Source organism: Pleurodeles waltl, chromosome 4_2, assembly GCF_031143425.1.
Source record: "Pleurodeles waltl isolate 20211129_DDA chromosome 4_2, aPleWal1.hap1.20221129, whole genome shotgun sequence".
Lineage (NCBI taxonomy): Eukaryota > Metazoa > Chordata > Amphibia > Caudata > Salamandridae > Pleurodeles > Pleurodeles waltl.
Window position 1 is genome coordinate 482,333,719 of NC_090443.1, and position 20,772 is coordinate 482,354,490.

The 20,772-nt window shown below is 46.1% G+C and overlaps 1 protein-coding gene across 1 annotated transcript in view; it reads left to right on the plus strand.

Annotated features, from left to right (window-relative positions):
• Positions 1–19,498, plus strand: part of GET3 (guided entry of tail-anchored proteins factor 3, ATPase) — a 57,639-nt gene extending 38,141 nt beyond the window's left edge. Inside the window, exon 7 of the mRNA XM_069231846.1 lies at positions 17,968–19,498. Within this exon, the coding sequence (XP_069087947.1) occupies positions 17,968–18,099 (132 nt within the window). The 3' untranslated portion in view covers positions 18,100–19,498. The remainder of the gene's footprint in view (positions 1–17,967) is intronic.
• The last annotated feature ends 1,274 nt before the right edge of the window (positions 19,499–20,772 follow it).

Below are 20,772 nucleotides of genomic sequence, written 5' to 3' on the forward strand. Positions count from 1 at the left end.
CAGAGTCATTCAACACATGTCTCCAAACCAAACAATACAAGCAAGAACAATACTACAGCTCCTAGGCATGATGTCCTCATGCATAGCCATTGTCCCAAACGCAAGACTGCACATGAGGCCCTTACAACAGTGCCTAGCCTCACAGTGGTCTCAAGCACAGGGTCACCTTCTAGATCTGGTGTTGCTAGACCGCCAAACTTACCTCTCGCTTCTATGGTGGAACAGTATAAATTTAAACATAGGGTGGCCTTTCCAAGACCCAGTGCCACAGTACGTAATAACAACAGATGCTTCCATGACAGGGTGGGGAGCACATCTCAATCAACACAACATAAGAGGACAATGGAACATACATCAAACAAAACTGCATATAAATCATCTAGAATTATTAGCAGTTTTTCAAGCACTAAAAGCTTTCCAACCAATCATAACCCACAAATACATCCTTGTCAAAACAGACAACATGACAACGATGTATTATCTAAACAAACAAGGAGGAACACATTCAACGCAGTTAAGCTTGTTAGCTCAAAAAATATGGAAGTGGGCAATCCACAAATTGGTCTAATAGCACAGTTTATTCCGGGGATCCAGAATCAGCTGGCAGACAATCTCTCTCGAGATCACCAGCAAGTCCACGAATGGGAAATCCACCCACAGATTCTGAACACCTACTTCACACTCTGGGGAACACCACAAATAGACTTATTTGCAACAAAAGAGAACGCAAAATGCCAAAACTTCGCGTCCAGATACCCACACAAGCAATCCCAAGGCAATGCCCTATGGATGAACTGGTCAGGAATATTTGCTTACGCTTTTCCTCCTCTCCCTCTCCTTCCTTACCTAGTAAACAAATTGAGTCAAAACAAACTCAAACTCATTTTAATAGCACCAACTTGGGCAAGACAACCCTGGTACACAACACTGCTAGATCTGTCTGTAGTACCACACATCAAACTGCCCAACAAACCAGATCTGTTAACGCAACACAACCAACAGATCAGACACCCGGACCCAGCATCGCTGAATCTAGCAATCTGGCTCCTGAAATCCTAGAATTCGGACACTTACAACTTAGCCAAGAGTGTATGGAAGTCATAAAGCAGGCCAGAAGGCCATCCACTAGACACTGCTACGCAAGTAAGTGGAAAAGATTTGTTTGGTACTGCCATCATAATCAGATACAACCACTAGACGCAACTCCAAAACATATAGTAAATTACTTGCTCCATTTACAAAAAGCAAAGCTAGCCTTCTCTTCTATTAAAATACACCTTGCAGCAATATCTGCATACCTGCAAACTACCTATTCAACTTCCTTGTATAGGATACCAGTTATCAAAGCATTCATAGAAGGGCTTAAAAGAATTATACCACCAAGAACACCACCTGTTCCTTCATGGAACCTAAACGTGGTTCTAACAAGACTCATGGGCCCACCTTTCGAACCCATGCACTCTTGCGGAATACAATTCCTAACCTGGAAAGTTGCCTTTCTCATCGCCATTACATCTCTAAGAAGAGTAAGTGAAATTCAAGCGTTCACAACACAAGAGCCTTTTATACAAATACATAAAAATAAGGTCGTCCTACGACCTAATCCAAAATTTTTACCAAAAGTTATTTCACCATTCCATCTAAATCAAACGGTAGAACTACCAGTTTTTTTCCCACAGCCAGATTCTGTGGCTGAAAGAGCACTACATACATTAGATGTCAAAAGAGCATTAATGTACTACATTGACAGAACAAAAAACATCAGAAAAACTAAACAGCTATTTATTGCATTCCAAAAACCTCATGCAGGTAACCCAATATCAAAACAAGGTATAGCCAGATGGATAGTTAAATGCATCCAAATCTGCTACCTTAAAGCAAAAAGACAACTGCCCATTACTCCCAGGGCACATTCAACAAGGAAAAAAGGTGCTTCAATGGCCTTTTTAGGAAACATCCCAATGCAGGAAATATGTAAGGCAGCCACTTGGTCTACGCCTCACACATTCACCAAACACTACTGTATAGATGTGCTATCCGCACAACAAGCTACAGTAGGTCAAGCTGTATTAAGAACTCTATTTCAGACAACTTCTACTCCTACAGGCTAAACCACCGCTTATGGGGAACTAACTGCTTACTAGTCTATGCATACCATGTGTATCTACAGCGACAGATGCCATCGAACTGAAAATGTCACTTACCCAGTGTACATCTGTTCGTGGCATCAGTCGCTGAGATTCACATGGACCCACCCACCTCCCCGGAAGCCTGTAGCAGTTCAGAAGTTACCTTCAATTTTGTACATTTGTATATATATTATTTAATCCTTTAATAGGTACATACTTACATTTTTCATTGCGCGGGCACTATTACTATAGTACAACTCCTACCTCACCCTCTGCGGGGAAAACAATCGAAGATGGAGTCGACGCCCATGCGCAATGAGCACAGAAGGAGGAGTCACTCGGTCCCGTGACTCGAAAACACTTCTTCGAAGAAAAACAACTTGTAACACTCCGACCCAACACCAGATGGCGAGCTCATGCATACCATGTGAATCTCAGCGACTGATGCCACGAACAGATGTACACTGGGTAAGTGACATTTTCAATATATATATATATATATATATATATATATATATATATATATATATATATTTAGATTGTCAAACAATTACTTTGGATGATTATAATTTGCTAAACCCTTACCACCTCTAAACACTGTCCATACCTGACCACCGCAAAACCCCTAAACACTATGCACCCCGCCCCCTAAATATCCCTTACCGTGCCTAAACTCCACCCATCCCTGACCCCTACATTATACACATTCTTGAACCCTAAAAACTCTTTCTACGCCTAAACTCCACCCATTCTTGAACCAGAGCTGGACAGGCCTTTTATTCAAACTGGCATTTCCCTGGTGGGGTGGAACCCTGGGAGGCTGGTTGTTAAAGCTCAGGGCAACTCATGGTGTCTCTGTTACTTTCTCCAGCTCCCCAAGGTTAATTTCAAAAGCCATGGAGAGGCTTCGAGAGAAAGGCAGAGGAAAAGTGATTAGAGAAGGAGAAGGGAGAGCAAAGACATTGACAGAGAATGGATGGAGGGAAAGAGATTGCACAAATAGATAAAAGGAGCAGGCAGGTTTGAGCATTTTTGCCAGTCCGCTTTGGTTCCCCATTCTGGCCCTGCCCTCAACCCTGAAAGCCCCTTTTATCCCTAAACTTCACCACCCCCATACTCCAGCGATTTGTGAACCCTATAAACCCATTTCTATGCATAAACCCCGCCCATCCCTAAATGTTTAAAAGCCCTGACCACCCGTAAACTCCACCCATCCCTTAAAAAAAAATTCACTACCCCTAAACACACGCATCCCTGACCCCAAAAATCTCCTCACCACCCTAAACTCTACCCATCACTGAACCTTAGAAGCCTTCACCAGGCCAGCACACCACCCATCCCTCAACTTTATAAGCCCCCTACTATCCCTACCTTCCCCTTATCTGTGAACCTGAGGAACCCTTTACCGCTGCTAAAATCCACCCATTTTTGATCCCTAAAAACCCTTGAAATCCTAAACTCCACACCTAACCTTTAAAACCCCTCATCATTCCTAAACATCACCCATTCCTGAATGCAAAAATAACTTACTATCTCTAATCTCCACTAAAGTTTAATGTGATTTATCTTTAATTTAAAATGTTTCCTTTAATTTTTGATTTATTTGTGCTTCATCAAAATTATCTTTCCTTAAAATTAGATTTCCGTGATTCGGTTTTCTTCAATATGGTTTCTCAGTTTTTGTTTTTCCATTAATTCACATCCAACAAAATTCCACCTTCCTCCTCAGCACATCCAACCCTTCTTAGGGTCTGCCCTGGACATTGTCACAGGAAAGACATGCCCCAACCAATAAGGGTAATGCATTCCAAAAGTTGCTTTCTGTCTTTCAGAGAGGGTGTTCATTTAGTGTAAGAAAGGTAATTGGGTTTTGGTAATGATTGGTTAGGGCCACACACCAGACTGCACATGCCCCTAATACAAGAATGCTTTTTGAGATATTAGTAACAAGTGAATGTTCACTGGGAGCACTGCCTCTTTAAATCACAAAATGTGAGAACTTCCCCTCCCGGTACTACCCGCACCCTGAGTCCATGGGCGATGCACTATGGATGAACAGGTTCGGGATATTTGCTTACACCTTTCTCCTTCTCATTCTGCATGTGGTGAGGAAAATGAGACAAGAGGCGCCTTCTAGGACTAGGAAACCCTGGACCTCCAATCTCTTCGAGGTTTTGGTGAGCCCACACAAACTGCCCCCGGCCAGACCTTCTCAGTCTGTAACAAGGTCACCTTTGGTATCCAGACTCGAGGGATTTAAATCTAGCCGTCTGGCACCTAAGGTCCTAGAGTTTGCTTACCTCAAACTCCCCGAGAGGTGCACGCAAATCCTGCGCAAAAGCATGTAAAGGCACCATGCACACCTGTCATGCAGCCAAAAAGAAACGTTTTCTCCACCACTGTATTTACAAGCACATAGACCCGCCCCTCTCCCGTGCCTGTGCAAGACATTACATGCTTTCTTTCACATTTGCAGAAAGGAAGATTGGCAGGCCCTTCTATCTGTTTACATTTAGCTTCAGTTGCAGCATACAAGCAAAACGTAGAGCATTCATTCCTCATTAAAATCCATGCCATTAAAGCCTTCATGGAGGGCCCCAAGAGAGTCATACCTCCCAGGACGCCTCCGTTTGCAACTTAAATTTGGTTATCGTACAACTCATGGGTCCACTATTTGAACTACACAATTCATGTGACTTTGTTTTTCTTTTTGGAATCCATCACTTCTTTCCAACAGACAGTGGGTTACAGGCAATGACCATAGAGGAGCCGTTAATCCAGGTTCATAAGGACAGGCTGATCCTTGGAACTAACCACAGATTCCTACCTAAGGTGGTCTCCACATTTCATGTCAACCAATCTATTGAACTGCCCACTTTCTTCCTTCACCCTGACACTAGCATAGAGGACATTACACATTAGATGTTGGACTCATGTACGATATTGACAGATTCAAGCCCATCTGCTAAAAAAGCAACTTTTTGCGGGCTTTGACAGGCCTCACATTGGATACTCCATGTCAAAAGTTGGCATTGGTGGGTGGATTGTCAATGGTGTTCAAACTTGGTGTGCTAAAGCCAAGTCCACGCTATCTGTGCCCCAAAAAGCACATTCCACACAAAAGAAAAGCACAACACTGACCTTTCTGTGAAACATCCCTTTAGCAGACCTCTGCAAAGCTGCCACTTGGTCAATACCAAAGGCTTCTGTATAGACCTTCACACCCACCAGCAGGTTTTGGGTGGCCATACTGTATTAAAAACGTTCCAAACGTATGCATCATATGCTCACTAGCCACTGCTTTTGGGGAGAAACTACTTCATAGTCTATGCAGAGCATGTGTATCTACAGCCAATTTGCTACAAACTGAAAATGTTACTGTGTAGCACATAGTGCTGCAGATTAACAAAAGCCCACTCTCCACTTCAGAAGCAATCTGTGATCAGTTGTTTTTCCTTTCAACTCCATTACGTTCTACAACGCACAGTTCATACAGTTTTTTTCTTGGACATCATACTCTACTAACACTACTCATCTTCTGAGAGGAAAACAATGTGAAGGGAGTCTGTTATGGTGCATTGTGGGCCACATATTGAGGCACCACAGGTCTTGTATCACAAAAAACAACTTAGAAGAAAACAAGTAGCATGTGTCCTGACACAACATAAGGAGTATGCATGAGTATCTATGAAGAGCATGTGAGTACAGTACTGTGCACTACAAACAGATGGTTACAAGGTACATAACAGTGAAACTCTGGGGGTACTGCCTTGGGCTTTTACTTACTGCTGGAAAGCTCACAACTGTAAAGCACAAGAAGTGTGTGTACTTACAGATAATGAGAGTGAAACTACTCAGCAGCTATCAGTTGGGGTAGTGAGGAGGCACAGTTGAACCAAAGAGATAGGTGCATCCCACGGCCAGGACATATCAATGTGATAGTATACGTAGGAATCTAGTTGGGGGTGGGCTGAGGGCTAGAAGGCAAAAGATTGACTTTTGTCATTATAGGCTATGCATTCCTTCATTGATGGCCCTTCTATGCACACACACCCCTCTCCTGCACCCAGCTTTTCTCCTGCAAACTGCACTAATCATTAGTCAGAAAGCAAAAGAAACTATTGTGAATTACCTTGCCCAGTTCTTCTAATGTTAAATATGCTTACTTGTTCAAAGGCAAAAGTGATGCCCAGATCATATTGAGAAACTGCTGAGTAACTCCGTTTTAATGACTATGATGGTGCAGTGAGAGCCGTAATCTGTCACCAAGACTGCAAGTTGTGGGTTACAGTGCTCTGGCTGCCTGGTTCCAAAGGACCACATAGGGGGATGCATTATCGTTCACCAAGAGCTGATCCGGTGAAGGGCATAGATGTCACACACTGGTGAAGTTGGTAACTACACCAAGTTGGGGCTATCTTAGGCAGTGCAACAGCTTCCAACACCAGGCAGTATTGGCCCCTAATCAAAGTAAACCGTGGAACCTTCCACCTTTGGGAGAGACCCAGTACAGCTTGGCTAGGAGCTAGGCTGTTGTTTTTTATTTCAACGTTCTGCTGTTCTGAGTTTCTGCATTTTCATACAGTTTTAATGCTGTGATATTATTTTGACGTACCAGTTTGACCGTGTTGGATTGCCGCATGTCCAGACTTACCCTTGACCATTAATATCAATGGAAGATCATCGGAGTAGAGCTCCAGTGGATGCCCTTTTATGCTACTCCTTAACCCTAGACTATTTATTTGCTCCCAGTCCCCTTCGTGTCCTTTTCAAACATGCTTGTTTTTCCTTGCATCATTTCCTTCACTTTACGAACAGTCAGGATTTGGGTTACACTAATGTGCAAAATCGAGCCTTTTCTCCCTCCTGCAAACTTTGAGTACACGGTTCGGGATTTTGTATCACAAAATAGCAGAGTCAATGGCTTACTGACTGGATCACTAATCAAAGCACTTTTTTTTACACAACAGTTCAACTAATCACCAACCACAGAAAGTTGGAACTCATCTCCTCTGCCTTGAAGGAACTGTACCAGCTTTCTCTTCCTGCCAGAATTCACTTCAAAATATGTTATGTGATCTTTAAGTCACTCAAGTGAGCGAGACTACATTATTTCTAAACTTAATGAATGTGGTAGTGAAGACGCTATTGTAAGGAAATGCCTCCTTTGCATGGTTGCCCCCTGACTTTTTGCCTTTGCTGATGCTATGTTTACAATTGAAAGTGTGCTGAGGCCTGCTAACCAGGCCCCAGCACCAGTGTTCTTTCCCTAACCTGTACTTTTGTATCCACAATTGACAGACCCTGGCATCCAGATAAGTCCCTTGTAACTGGTACTTCTAGTACCAAGGGCCCTGATGCCAAGGAAGGTCTCTAAGGGCTGCAGCATGTCTTATGCCACCCTGGAAACCTCTCACTCAGCACAGACACTCTGCTTGCCAGCTTGTGTGTGCTAGTGAGGACAAAACGAGTAAGTCGACATGGCACTCCCCTCAGGGTGCCATGCCAGCCTCTCACTGCCTATGCAGTATAGGTAAGACACCCCTCTAGCAGGCCTTACAGCCCTAAGGCAGGGTGCACTATACCATAGGTGAGGGTACCAGTGCATGAGCATGGTACCCCTACAGTGTCTAAACAAAACCTTAGACATTGTAAGTGCAGGGTAGCCATAAGAGTATATGGTCTGGGAGTCTGTCAAACACGAACTCCACAGCACCATAATGGCTACACTGAAAACTGGGAAGTTTGGTATCAAACTTCTCAGCACAATAAATGCACACTGATGCCAGTGTACATTTTATTGTAAAATACACCCCAGAGGGCACCTTAGAGGTGCCCCCTGAAACTTAACCGACTATCTGTGTAGGCTGACTAGTTTTAGCAGCCTGCCACAAACCGAGACATGTTGCTGGCCCCATGGGGAGAGTGCCTTTGTCACTCTGAGGCCAGTAACAAAGCCTGCACTGGGTGGAGATGCTAACACCTCCCCCAGGCAGGAATTGTCACACCTGGCGGTGAGCCTCAAAGGCTCACCTCCTTTGTGCCAACCCAGCAGGACACTCCAGCTAGTGGAGTTGCCCGCCCCCTCCGGCCAGGCCCCACTTTTGGCGGCAAGGCCGGAGAAAATAATGAGAAAAACAAGGAGTCACTGGCCAGTCAGGACAGCCCCTAAGGTGTCCTGAGCTGAAGTGACTCTAACTTTTAGAAATCCTCCATCTTGCAGATGGAGGATTCCCCCAATAGGGTTAGGATTGTGACCCCCTCCCCTTGGGAGGAGGCACAAAGAGGGTGTACCCACCCTCAGGGCTAGTAGCCATTGGCTACTCACCCCCCAGACCTAAACACGCCCTTAAATTTAGTATTTAAGGGCTACCCTGAACCATAGAAAATTAGATTCCTGCAACTACAAGAAGAAGGACTGCCCAGCTGAAAACCCCTGCAGCGGAAGACCAGAAGACGACAACTGCCTTGGCTCCAGAAACTCACCGGCCTGTCTCCTGCCTTCCAAAGATCCTGCTCCAGCGACGCCTTCCGAAGGGACCAGCGACCTCGACATCCTCTGAGGACTGCCCCTGCTTCGAAAAGACAAGAAACTCCCGAGGACAGCGGACCTGCTCCAAGAAAGGCTGCAACTTTGTTTCCAGCAGCTTTAAAGAACCCTGCAAGCTCCCCGCAAGAAGCGTGAGACTTGCAACACTGCACCCGGCGACCCCGACTCGGCTGGTGGAGACCCGACACCTCAGGAGGGACCCCAGGACTACTCTGATACTGTGAGTACCAAAACCTGTCCCCCCTGAGCCCCCACAGCGCCGCCTGCAGAGGGAATCCCGAGGCTTCCCCTGACCGCGACTCTTTGAATCCAAAGTCCCGACGCCTGGGAGAGACCCTGCACCCGCAGCCCCCAGGACCTGAAGGACCGGACTTTCACTGGAGAAGTGACCCCCAGGAGTCCCTCTCCCTTGCCCAAGTGGAGGTTTCCCCGAGGAACCCCCCCCTTGCCTGCCTGCAGCGCTGAAGAGATCCCGAGATCTCTCATAGACTAACATTGCGAACCCGACGCTTGTTTCGACACCGCACCCGGCCGCCCCCGCGCTGCTGAGGGTGAAATTTCTGTGTGGACTTGTGTCCCCCCCGGTGCCCTACAAAACCCCCCTGGTCTGCCCTCCGAAGACGCGGGTACTTACCTGCAAGCAGACCGGAACCGGGGCACCCCCTTCTCTCCATTCTAGCCTATGTGTTTTGGGCACCACTTTGAACTCTGCACCTGACCGGCCCTGAGCTGCTGGTGTGGTGACTTTGGGGTTGCTCTGAACCCCCAACGGTGGGCTACCTTGGACCAAGAACTAAGCCCTGTAAGTGTCTTACTTACCTGGTTAACCTAACAAATACTTACCTCCCCTAGGAACTGTGAAAATTGCACTAAGTGTCTACTTTTAAAACAGCTATTTGTGAATAACTTGAAAAGTATACATGCAATTTTGATGATTTGAAGTTCCTAAAGTACTTACCTGCAATACCTTTCGAATGAGATATTACATGTAGAATTTGAACCTGTGGTTCTTAAAATAAACTAAGAAAAGATATTTTTCTATATAAAAACCTATTGGCTGGATTTGTCTCTGAGTGTGTGTACCTCATTTATTGTCTATGTGTATGTACAACAAATGCTTAACACTACTCCTTGGATAAGCCTACTGCTCGACCACACTACCACAAAATAGAGCATTAGTATTATCTCTTTTTACCACTATTTTACCTCTAAGGGGAACCCTTGGACTCTGTGCATGCTATTCCTTACTTTGAAATAGCACATACAGAGCCAACTTCCTACATTGGTGGATCAGCGGTGGGGTACAAGACTTTGCATTTGCTGGACTACTCAGCCAATACCTGATCACACGACAAATTCCAAAATTGTCATTAGAAATTCATTTTTGCAATTTGAAATTTTTCTAAATTCTTAAAAGTCCTGCTAGGGCCTTGTGTGTTAAGTCCCTGTTTAGCATTGTCTTTTAGAGTTTAAAAGTTTGTTAAAAGTTTGAAATTAGATTCTAGAAACAGTTTTAGATTCTTTAAAAAGTATTCCAACTCTTAGCAGAATAATGTCTGATACAGAGATGCAGGTGGTGGAACTCGACACCACACCTTACCTCCATCTTAAGATGAGGGAGCTAAGGTCTCTCTGTAATATCAAAAAAATAACCATTGGCTCCAGACCTACCAAAATTCAGCTCCAGGAGCTGTTGGCAGAGTTTGAAAAAGCCAACCCCTCTGATGATGACATCACAGAGGAAGAAATTAGTGACTTGGAGGCCAATGTCCCTCCTCCAGTCCTAAATAGGGAGAACAGGACCCCTCAAGTCCTGTCTCCAACTGTGTTAGTCAGAAATAGTGAGTCCCTCACAGGAGGGTCCCACATTTCTGAAATCACTGAGGATGCTCTCAGTGAAGATGACCTCCTGTTAGCCAGGATGGCCAAAAGATTGGCTTTAGAGAGACAGCTCCTAGCCATAGAAAGGGAAAGACAAGAGATGGGCCTAGGACCCATCAATGGTGGCAGCAATATAAATAGGGTCAGAGATTCTCTTGACATGTTAAAAATCCCCAAAGGGATTGTGACAAAATTTGAAGATGGTGATGACATCACCAAGTGGTTCACAGCTTTTGAGAGGGCTTGTGTAACCAGAAAAGTGAACAGATCTCACTGGGGTGCTCTCCTTTGGGAAATGTTCACTGGAAAGTGTAGGGATAGACTCCTCACACTCTCTGGAAAAGATGCAGAATCTTATGACCTCATGAAGGGTACCCTGATTGAGGGCTTTGGATTCTCCACTGAGGAGTACAGGATTAGGTTCAGGGGGGCTCAAAAATCCTCGAGCCAGACCTGGGTTGACATTGTTGACTACTCAGTGAAAACACTAGATGGTTGGATTCAAGGCAGTGGTGTAAGTAATTATGATGGGCTGTACAATTTATTTGTGAAAGAACACCTGTTAAGTAATTGTTTCAATGATAAACTGCATCAGCATCTGGTAGACCTAGGACCAATTTCTCCCCAAGAATTGGGAAAGAAGGCGGACCATTGGGTCAAGACAAGGGTGTCCAAGACTTCAACAGGGGGTGACCAAAAGAAAGGGGTCACAAAGACTCCCCAGGGGAAGGGTGATGAGACAACCAAAACTAAAAATAGTAAAGAGTCTTCTACAGGCCCCCAAAAACCTGCACAGGAGGGTGGGCCCAGAGCCTCTTCACAAAACAATGGGTACAAGGGTAAAAACTTTGATCCCAAAAAGGCCTGGTGTCATAGCTGTAAACAGCATGGACACCAAACTGGAGACAAGGCCTGTCCCAAGAAAGGTTCCACTCCAAACTCCCATCCAGGTAACACTGGTATGGCTAGTCTCCAAGTGGGATCAACAGTGTGCCCAGAGCAAATCAGGGTCCACACTGAAGCTACTCTAGTTTCTGAGGGTGGGGTGGATTTAGCCACACTAGCTGTCTGGCCGCCTAACATGCAAAAATACAGACAGCAACTCTTAATTAATGGGATTAGAATAGAGGGCCTGAGGGATACAGGTGCCAGTGTCACCATGGTGACAGAGAAACTGGTTTCCCCTGGCCAATACCTGACTGGAAAAACTTACACAGTCACCAACGCAGACAATCAGAGAAAAGTACATCCCATGGCAATGGTTACTTTAGAATGGGGAGGGGTCAAGGGCCTGAAACAGGTGGTGGTCTCCTCAAATATCCCAGTGGACTGTCTGCTTGGAAATGACCTGGAGTCCTCAGCATGGGCTGAGGTAGAACTAAAAACCCATGCAGCAATGCTGGGTATCCCTGAACTGGTGTGTGTGAAAACAAGAGCACAATGCAAGGCACAGGGTGAACAAGTAGAGCGGGAGTCTGGAAGAATGGCCCAGCCTACCAAGAGAACAGGAAAGTCAGTTGGGAAACCAACCACAACACAGCCAAAGAAAGGGAACCTCTCTTCTCAGGAAGAAGTTCTGCCCTCTGAGGGAACTGAGCCTTTGGAGCTTGAACCTTATCAGGTTGAGCTCTTAGGCCCAGGGGGACCCTCAAGGGAGGAGCTGTGTAAGGGACAAGAAACCTGTCCCTCTCTTGAAGGCCTTAGGCAGCAAGCTGCTGAAGAGTCCAAAGGCAAGAAAAATGGAACGCATAGGGTCTATTGGGAAGATGGACTCCTGTACACTGAGGCCAGAGACCCCAAACCTGGTGCCACTAGGAGAGTGGTAGTGCCTCAGCTGTTCAGGAAGTTCATCCTAACATTGGCCCATGACATTCCCCTTGCTGGACATTTGGGACAAACCAAGACGTGGGAGAGGTTAGTCAACCACTTCTACTGGCCCAATATGTCCAACATGGTTAAGGAGTTTTGCCTCTCCTGCCCCACCTGTCAAGCCAGTGGTAAGACAGGTGGGCATCCAAAGGCCCCCCTCATTCCACTTCCAGTGGTGGGGGTTCCCTTTGAAAGAGTGGGTGTGGACATAGTTGGTCCACTAGAACCTCCCACAGCCTCAGGAAATATGTATATCCTGGTAGTAGTGGATCATGCTACCAGGTATCCTGAAGCTATTCCCCTTAGGTCGACTACTGCCCCTGCAGTAGCCAAGGCCCTCATTGGTATCTTTACCAGAGTGGGTTTCCCTAAGGAGGTGGTGTCTGACAGAGGTACCAACTTCATGTCAGCATACCTAAAGCACATGTGGAATGAGTGTGGAGTGACTTATAAATTCACTACACCATACCATCCACAAACTAATGGCTTGGTTGAGAGATTCAACAAGACATTAAAAGGCATGATCATGGGGCTCCCAGAAAAGCTCAAAAGGAGATGGGATGTCCTCTTGCCATGTCTGCTTTTCGCTTACAGAGAGGTGCCCCAGAAGGGAGTAGGATTCTCACCCTTTGAACTTCTGTTTGGTCATCCTGTAAGGGGACCACTTGCCCTTGTCAAAGAAGGCTGGGAGAGACCTCTCCATGAGCCTAAACAGGACATAGTGGACTATGTACTTGGCCTTCGCTCTAGAATGGCAGAGTACATGGAAAAGGCAACCAAAAACCTTGAGGCCAGCCAACAGCTCCAGAAGTTTTGGTATGACCAAAAGGCTGCACTGGTTGAGTTCCAACCAGGGCAGAAAGTCTGGGTTCTGGAGCCTGTGGCTCCCAGGGCACTCCAGGACAAATGGAGTGGCCCTTACCCAGTACTAGAGAGGAAGAGTCAGGTCACCTACTTGGTGGACCTGGGCACAAGCAGGAGCCCCAAGAGGGTGATCCATGTAAACCGCCTTAAGCTCTTCCACGACAGGGCTGATGTCAATCTGTTGATGGTAACAGATGAGGATCAGGAGGCAGAGAGTGAGCCTCTCCCTGATCTTCTGTCATCAGACCCAAAAGATGGTACAGTAGATGGAGTGATCTACTCAGACACCCTCTCTGGCCAACAGCAAGCTGATTGTAGGAGAGTCCTACAACAGTTTCCTGAACTCTTCTCCTTAACCCCTGGTCAGACACACCTGTGTACCCATGATGTGGACACAGGAGACAGCATGCCTGTCAAGAACAAAATCTTTAGACAATCTGACCATGTTAAAGAAAGCATCAAGGTGGAAGTCCACAAGATGCTGGAATTGGGAGTAATTGAGCGCTCTGACAGCCCCTGGGCTAGCCCAGTGGTTTTAGTCCCCAAACCTCACACCAAAGATGGAAAGAAAGAGATGAGGTTTTGTGTGGACTACAGAGGGCTCAATTCTGTCACCAAAACAGATGCCCATCCAATTCCAAGAGCTGATGAGCTCATTGATAAATTAGGTGCTGCCAAATTTCTAAGTACCTTTGACTTGACAGCAGGGTACTGGCAAATAAAAATGGCACCTGGAGCAAAAGAAAAGACAGCATTCTCCACACCTGATGGGCATTATCAGTTTACTGTTATGCCCTTTGGTTTAAAGAATGCCCCTGCCACCTTCCAAAGGTTGGTGAATCAAGTCCTTGCTGGCTTGGAGTCCTTTAGCACAGCTTATCTTGATGATATTGCTGTCTTTAGCTCCACCTGGCAGGATCACCTGGTCCACCTGAAGAAGGTTTTGAAGGCTCTGCAATCTGCAGGCCTCTCTATCAAGGCATCCAAATGCCAGATAGGGCAGGGAACTGTGGTTTACTTGGGCCACCTTGTAGGTGGAGGCCAAGTTCAGCCACTCCAACCCAAGATCCAGACTATTCTGGACTGGGTAGCTCCAAAAACCCAGACTCAAGTCAGGGCATTCCTTGGCTTGACTGGGTATTACAGGAGGTTTGTGAAGGGATATGGATCCATTGTGACAGCCCTCACTGAACTCACCTCCAAGAAAATGCCCAAGAAAGTGAACTGGACTGTGGAATGCCAACAGGCTTTTGACACCCTGAAACAAGCAATGTGCTCAGCACCAGTTCTCAAAGCTCCAGATTATTCTAAGCAGTTCATTGTGCAGACTGATGCCTCTGAACATGGGATAGGGGCAGTTTTGTCCCAAACAAATGATGATGGCCTTGACCAGCCTGTTGCTTTCATTAGCAGGAGGTTACTCCCCAGGGAGCAGCGTTGGAGTGCCATTGAGAGGGAGGCCTTTGCTGTGGTTTGGTCCCTGAAGAAGCTGAGACCATACCTCTTTGGGACTCACTTCCTAGTTCAAACTGACCACAGACCTCTCAAATGGCTGATGCAAATGAAAGGTGAAAATCCTAAACTGTTGAGGTGGTCCATCTCCCTACAGGGAATGGACTTTATAGTGGAACACAGACCTGGGACTGCCCATGCCAATGCAGATGGCCTTTCCAGGTTCTTCCACTTAGAAAATGAAGACTCTCTTGGGAAAGGTTAGTCTCATCCTCTTTCGTTTGGGGGGGGGGGGTTGTGTAAGGAAATGCCTCCTTGGCATGGTTGCCCCCTGACTTTTTGCCTTTGCTGATGCTATGTTTACAATTGAAAGTGTGCTGAGGCCTGCTAACCAGGCCCCAGCACCAGTGTTCTTTCCCTAACCTGTACTTTTGTATCCACAATTGACAGACCCTGGCATCCAGATAAGTCCCTTGTAACTGGTACTTCTAGTACCAAGGGCCCTGATGCCAAGGAAGGTCTCTAAGGGCTGCAGCATGTCTTATGCCACCCTGGAAACCTCTCACTCAGCACAGACACTCTGCTTGCCAGCTTGTGTGTGCTAGTGAGGACAAAACGAGTAAGTCGACATGGCACTCCCCTCAGGGTGCCATGCCAGCCTCTCACTGCCTATGCAGTATAGGTAAGACACCCCTCTAGCAGGCCTTACAGCCCTAAGGCAGGGTGCACTATACCATAGGTGAGGGTACCAGTGCATGAGCATGGTACCCCTACAGTGTCTAAACAAAACCTTAGACATTGTAAGTGCAGGGTAGCCATAAGAGTATATGGTCTGGGAGTCTGTCAAACACGAACTCCACAGCACCATAATGGCTACACTGAAAACTGGGAAGTTTGGTATCAAACTTCTCAGCACAATAAATGCACACTGATGCCAGTGTACATTTTATTGTAAAATACACCCCAGAGGGCACCTTAGAGGTGCCCCCTGAAACTTAACCGACTATCTGTGTAGGCTGACTAGTTTTAGCAGCCTGCCACAAACCGAGACATGTTGCTGGCCCCATGGGGAGAGTGCCTTTGTCACTCTGAGGCCAGTAACAAAGCCTGCACTGGGTGGAGATGCTAACACCTCCCCCAGGCAGGAATTGTCACACCTGGCGGTGAGCCTCAAAGGCTCACCTCCTTTGTGCCAACCCAGCAGGACACTCCAGCTAGTGGAGTTGCCCGCCCCCTCCGGCCAGGCCCCACTTTTGGCGGCAAGGCCGGAGAAAATAATGAGAAAAACAAGGAGGAGTCACTGGCCAGTCAGGACAGCCCCTAAGGTGTCCTGAGCTGAAGTGACTCTAACTTTTAGAAATCCTCCATCTTGCAGATGGAGGATTCCCCCAATAGGGTTAGGATTGTGACCCCCTCCCCTTGGGAGGAGGCACAAAGAGGGTGTACCCACCCTCAGGGCTAGTAGCCATTGGCTACTCACCCCCCAGACCTAAACACGCCCTTAAATTTAGTATTTAAGGGCTACCCTGAACCATAGAAAATTAGATTCCTGCAACTACAAGAAGGAGGACTGCCCAGCTGAAAACCCCTGCAGCGGAAGACCAGAAGACGACAACTGCCTTGGCTCCAGAAACTCACCGGCCTGTCTCCTGCCTTCCAAAGATCCTGCTCCAGCGACGCCTTCCGAAGGGACCAGCGACCTCGACATCCTCTGAGGACTGCCCCTGCTTCGAAAAGACAAGAAACTCCCGAGGACAGCGGACCTGCTCCAAGAAAGGCTGCAACTTTGTTTCCAGCAGCTTTAAAGAACCCTGCAAGCTCCCCGCAAGAAGCGTGAGACTTGCAACACTGCACCCGGCGACCCCGACTCGGCTGGTGGAGACCCGACACCTCAGGAGGGACCCCAGGACTACTCTGATACTGTGAGTACCAAAACCTGTCCCCCCTGAGCCCCCACAGCGCCGCCTGCAGAGGGAATCCCGAGGCTTCCCCTGACCGCGACTCTTTGAATCCAAAGTCCCGACGCCTGGGAGAGACCCTGCACCCGCAGCCCCCAGGACCTGAAGGACCGGACTTTCACTGGAGAAGTGACCCCCAGGAGTCCCTCTCCCTTGCCCAAGTGGAGGTTTCCCCGAGGAACCCCCCCCTTGCCTGCCTGCAGCGCTGAAGAGATCCCGAGATCTCTCATAGACTAACATTGCGAACCCGACGCTTGTTTCGACACCGCACCCGGCCGCCCCCGCGCTGCTGAGGGTGAAATTTCTGTGTGGACTTGTGTCCCCCCCGGTGCCCTACAAAACCCCCCTGGTCTGCCCTCCGAAGACGCGGGTACTTACCTGCAAGCAGACCGGAACCGGGGCACCCCCTTCTCTCCATTCTAGCCTATGTGTTTTGGGCACCACTTTGAACTCTGCACCTGACCGGCCCTGAGCTGCTGGTGTGGTGACTTTGGGGTTGCTCTGAACCCCCAACGGTGGGCTACCTTGGACCAAGAACTAAGCCCTGTAAGTGTCTTACTTACCTGGTTAACCTAACAAATACTTACCTCCCCTAGGAACTGTGAAAATTGCACTAAGTGTCTACTTTTAAAACAGCTATTTGTGAATAACTTGAAAAGTATACATGCAATTTTGATGATTTGAAGTTCCTAAAGTACTTACCTGCAATACCTTTCGAATGAGATATTACATGTAGAATTTGAACCTGTGGTTCTTAAAATAAACTAAGAAAATATATTTTTCTATATAAAAACCTATTGGCTGGATTTGTCTCTGAGTGTGTGTACCTCATTTATTGTCTATGTGTATGTACAACAAATGCTTAACACTACTCCTTGGATAAGCCTACTGCTCGACCACACTACCACAAAATAGAGCATTAGTATTATCTCTTTTTACCACTATTTTACCTCTAAGGGGAACCCTTGGACTCTGTGCATGCTATTCCTTACTTTGAAATAGCACATACAGAGCCAACTTCCTACAGCTATGGAAACACCTGCCCAGGCATTCTCCTAGTAGATGTGCAGGAGAGGAAAGGCAAGTGAGAAGTGGTGGTTTGCTGGTGGCTGCCAACCATAAAAAGCATGACCCAAATGGCGATTACCTTCTGGGGATGACCTCAAGTTGACAAGATTGAGAGATTGTTGGGGGTGGGTGTTAGGGAAATGCTATCTTTGCTGCCACTCACAACATCTTGTCCTCTCTGGTTTCTTCCCCATAGATGGAGGATCTCTATGAAGACTTTCACATCGTGAAGCTGCCCCTTCTTCCCCACGAGGTTCGGGGTGCAGAAAAGGTGAACACGTTCTCCAGCCTCCTTCTGGAGCCATACCAACCGCCGTCTGGAAAATAGGGACCAGAAAGAGGCAGACCAAATTTCTGCAAGGGTGGGGGGTGGGAAGACCTCATTATTCACCATCCCAATGTCCGATGATCTGCTAAGGAGCACAGGGATGTCTTTGTTATGTATAGACAGCGGGCACAACAGTCTTGAAATTTGGGGGTCACAGCTTCATTTTAAGATCAAATATGTAGTGTTGGATTAAATAAAAGGGCAAGACTGTCTCAACCGCACCACTTACCCACCAAGATACGGTTGCCTCACCTGTGAAGAAGCTCTGGGCAGATCATTGTCGGTTCCCAAAGTCATTTCCCCGTATCTGACTGTGGGCTGAGACGTGTTTGGGTGATTTCTCAACAGAATGGTACCAATTAAAGGGGCAAACTGGTTTGGACAAATCCAGCCACATAAGGGGCAGGCAATTATGTCCCGGTCCTAAAAGCATTTGATAAACCTCCCAGTCTCTGTACAAGCCTGTCCTCTCCTGAGAGTGTAAAACCTGTTCATTTTGTGATGGTGAATAAGGGGGATATCGTGCCTGTATTATGTTTGGAAGTTAGAGTATTTATTTGAGTACATATTTTTTTAATCTCTCAGCTTTTTCCACGCTAGTGGAGAGGGTGCTTTTTTTTTTTTTTTTTTTTTTTTTTGACATCGAGGTTATCCTTGGTGCTTAGGATGATTTTTCATGTCCTGGTCAAGAGATGCATTGTACAGCGCTGAAGATATTCTCATACACTTCTTCATGGAAACCTGGAAATCAGGCCACAAATAGAAAAATCACGTTTGTTTTGGGGTTGGGGATGAAATAGAATTCAAAATAAACAACTTTGAAAATCTAACACAAACCGAAAGTATCCTGGGGTGTTAATAGGTTTTATTTTCTAATGCTCTTCGATTCCTGTGGGCCACCACTAATAATGGTGATTTGTTCCCTGCACAGTTGATGACGGTCTAGTTTCTATATGCTTGATAGAAATACCCGTTCAACAGATGAGTACTTTGCAAACCCATTACCATCGTGGAGGAAAGGTTAGTGCGAGTGTTGGCATTTCTCTTAATTGTCTGCCAAAGGCTTGAATTTGTCCCTCTGAAATGGGTTCAGAGTACCACTGCTGAACCAAGCAAAGCCAAGCCTATTCTCCTTGTCCTTTAGAGCCCACCTTCATGAGTCACAAAAGCTGCCTAATAATATGTTTCCTTCAGAATGTGGGTGACCATTTGGGAAAATGAAGGGAAGGGTCACTTAACGCAGGGATTTGGTGAGAGCTTAAGAGGTGCCTCTAGAGAGCTGGCGAGATGGGGTTTGGTATAAAAAAATAAAGAACGATGTTTCATACTGTAATTTGGGTCTGACAACCTAGTTGGAAAAAATAACTCTTTGTAAAACTTGTCATGCTTGTAAACGTGATCTTTGTGTGTGTTTTTTCTGCTGGGGATGTGGGCGAAGGATTTTGGGACAGGGGTTTGAAGAACACTAATCGAAAATGGTGCTGTGTTTTGCTGCATGCTAAGTGGTCGTCCAAATGAAAGACTTCGATGGGGTTTGGGTCACTTAGCACCTGATAGGTCTGCAATCAGTTCTAGAGTGAGAATGGCTCACCTACCTCTTTAGCCCCTCCATATGACCACACCTTAAGCGCCCATCCTGTTCCAAGTTTCAGTGTTCCATTGCATGAATCTCTGTGCTCACAGCTGAAAAACGATGGGTGCCTGCAGCCTCACATTATTGGTGTGTGGCCACTGCTTTTCAACACCTAAAGACTCAGATTTGGGTAAAAACTTCTCTCTTTTTTTTTTTTTTAAGTTACAATGCACCAACATAAAAGCAACAACATAGCAGACAATCTACAACAGTAACACTGTGTCATGCATGATGGCGATGGTAATATGTTGTACGAGTAGGAGTGACACACCAGCAGCTGAAGGACTTGCTAAACATTGAGACCTGATCTCATCAGGTCCAAATAAAAAACAAATAAACAAAAAAAAATAGCTTTTCAAAGCCATTATTGGCTTATCCAATGCTTATTTAGTAATGGACATTGTAAAATTTGAATATAACAACTATTTAAAAAGTGCCTCCTATGCGCACACAGGCTCACTCACAGGCAGTAATCTTTGATGTTTTTTTTTTTCTTAAAGTACGATGGTCACTCATGCTTGAATATGTAGCATGCATGAGTGGCTAGTTCAGATTTTTTTAAATTAAAAAATAATTGTGTGTGTGTGTTTACCATGAGGCGTGTGTGGCCCACATGCAGTGTTGGGGGATATGCTGTGCCCTCACCAGTGAAAAATAAAACGGGCATTGGCTAACATTTAACAAGCATTGGCAAAAACAATAGGTTTTGCCTCTGCAAATTCTATTTGCTTTGTCAATGGTTTTTATATATTGCACCACAGTTGAGCTGCTGTGTTACATGGCTTGAAGTAAAAAAACAAAAACAAAATAATAACAAAGTTCTATGGCAACGGACAATGCTGGCAGCGTTATAGCATATAATTTTTTTTAAAGGGGCGCTGGTAGGCGATGCTAGTATTAAGTAAAGTTTCCTAGAAAAAAAAAAAAACCAATAATCAAAAGAAGCCTTGTTATATATGTTGACTTGTAAAGGGAAACGTGTCTGCTGTAGTTTACTTTTTCCCAAAGCGTATGACATTTATGTCCCTAAGCTTTCAATG